General features: G+C 41.9%; 1 protein-coding gene across 1 annotated transcript; it reads right to left on the reverse strand.

Moving 5' to 3' along the window:
• Window positions 1-1,311: 1,311 nt before the first annotated feature.
• LOC118329952 (neuronal acetylcholine receptor subunit alpha-7-like) lies at window positions 1,312-2,130 on the reverse strand (the record flags this gene model as incomplete). The annotated part of the gene is given in 1 exon segment (XM_035664304.1): window positions 1,312-2,130. A coding segment is annotated over 1 exon segment (577 nt), but the record flags the coding sequence as incomplete, so codon positions are not given.
• Between the last annotated feature and the right edge of the window lie 288 nt (window positions 2,131-2,418).

Below are 2,418 nucleotides of genomic sequence, written 5' to 3' on the forward strand. Positions count from 1 at the left end.
AAAAAAAAATCGTTTCCCCCCAATTTTATTAGTTTTGAGATCGTTTGGCCCAAAAAATGTAATCATGATCAAATTTTGATTAATTGAGCAGCCTCAGTCCCTTCTGGGCTACTGTAGAAACATGGTGGACTCAGACCCAGAAGAGGACCCGCTCCCTCTGTAGATAAAAACATCCTAAAGTAACGAAAACACGATTCTTATTTTCAGCTGATTAAAAACTAATAGTCGACTTGCCAGCAACGTGAACCCAGAAATGTTGAGTCCCACAAAGTTTTATCTTAGAAATGTACAGTTTGCATTTAGAAACTACCAGATGATAACTTACATATGTCGGGAAATTAGCATTAATAGCATTAATAGATCACCTATATGGACAATATTCCATTAACTGGTTGGCTGATTAGGACAATAGACGCTGAATGCATTTGAGAATAAAGAAAACTCTTTGTCACTGACTGTTCAACGTAATATTTCTTCAGCTCTGCTGCTGGTGTTTTGTTGTCACTGACCTGTGTCTTTGCTGCTACGGTTATGTATTATTCAAATAAACAACCTCAAAAGCAACTCGAAAATGTATTAAAATTAGCCCACCAGGAGTTAAAATATGGTCATTTCCTACTTAATCTTTATACTTTGATGTTTGAATGTCAGAAATAGATTCAGCATCCTCAATAACCTCCCAAATCACTCCCATATTGTCCAAATCAGCCAAGCATGCACAAATATTGTCCATATAGCTGATTATTAATTCTAATTATGCTAATTGCCCAACATATGCAAGTTAGCATCTGTCAGTTTCTAAACGCTGGGGACACATACTTACACAAACTTTGGGGTATTCAATATTTCCAGGTTTACAATGGGACTCTATTGGCTGGCAAATAGACTATAATGAAAACATACCTATGAATATTATATGCCATTTCTGACAACAGATCCTCCTAAACATTACACATTGGACCTTTTAAAGAGATTAATGGTGTCAACACACCACTTTTTTTTTTTTAAAGAGTCTGATGCCTCTATAAGATTCAGCAGCATGATGTCTTTTTGTAGTCCAACTCTGAAGTTAGCATCGCCCTGGTTTCTTCAGTGGGATTTATGATACACATTTCTATGGCCACAAATGGCTCTATTGATAGTAATGGTTGCTAAACTAAGCTAATTGCTTCTTGCCTTAATCTTCTCATCAAGAAAGTGAATGAGCATAAGTATTCATTTAACATTTGCTTTTCCAACAGGAGGAAACAGCCAGACAAGCAACGATTGAGCTATTTTCCTCAATATTTCTGGAATAAATATGGAGAATACTGAGCATTGGGACATTTATTTTCATTGTTAAAATGAGTCATGGTTGAAATCCTTTGTAAGTGAGCCTTAAACTATATGATAATTGAACTTTATATCTCAGTAGGAACCAATGGGCTTGGAGGTGAGAGCCTCAGACAGGAAGTACTGAGAAATTGTTGGTTTGGGCCTATACATTTGATTTGTTGACATTAATAAAAACAAAGACAGCTGGCATCAGCTGTCAGCCGAGGCTCTCCTCCTCCTCAGCTGAAGAAATCTTTAGAAATGGCCTCCACAAAGTTGGGAGCCGACATGAGGATACCGATGGTGCACAGGATGGTGAAGAGCGAGAATGCAACCAGACACAACCGGTCGATCACCGCTGCAGCAAACTTCCACTCGTTGCAGACCGTCTCCTCCTCGTCTTGGCCCCGAAAACGCCTGGCGATGTATCTCACCTCCTCCAGGATCTGGTTCAGCTCTGCCTCCAGGGTCGAGCCCCCGACTGCTCCTCCTCCTCTTCCTCCGGCTCCAACACCCGCTCTCAGCACGTCCTCCTCCCCGCCCACGCTGCCTCCCACCAGCCGTGAGCAGAGGAGCTCGGGTTCGGTAGTGGAGGCGTAGTGCAGCCCCTCCATGCCCCGGAAGCCGACGTACAGGAGGTTGCCGTTGGTTACCTGCGGATGTCGCAGAGACCCCTGACTGACGCTGAGCTCCAGGCTGGACAGGCTGCCACGCCGACGCTTGGCGGCGTTGTGGCACGCCAGACGGACCTTTGCCTCGCCAGGACGGCGCATGCGCAGGAACCAGGCACACCAGTTCAACAATATCACACGCGTCTGAGGAAGAAGAGGAAAAGGAAGAGGAACAAAGGAGAATAATGAAAACATTTCACTATAATTGTTTTTGTGGGATTTGTTATTGATTTCTTGATCATTTCTGATTCATCTCAATTATAAAGTGATATTATTTCCCACAATTTTAAAGATTTGGGATGAATGGATGAAATTTACAGTCATCTACTAAATATCTACTGTTGTTAAAATTAAAAATGTAATTTTAACCCTTTAAAGGGGAACTTGGCAACTCTAGCCATTTCTTCGCTGGTTTTCACTTTTGGCATTGCAT

The sequence above is a fragment of the Morone saxatilis genome, unplaced genomic scaffold (genome assembly GCF_004916995.1).
Source record: "Morone saxatilis isolate NCDOM2014 unplaced genomic scaffold, NCSU_SB_2.0 Contig2, whole genome shotgun sequence".
NCBI lineage: Eukaryota > Metazoa > Chordata > Actinopteri > Moronidae > Morone > Morone saxatilis.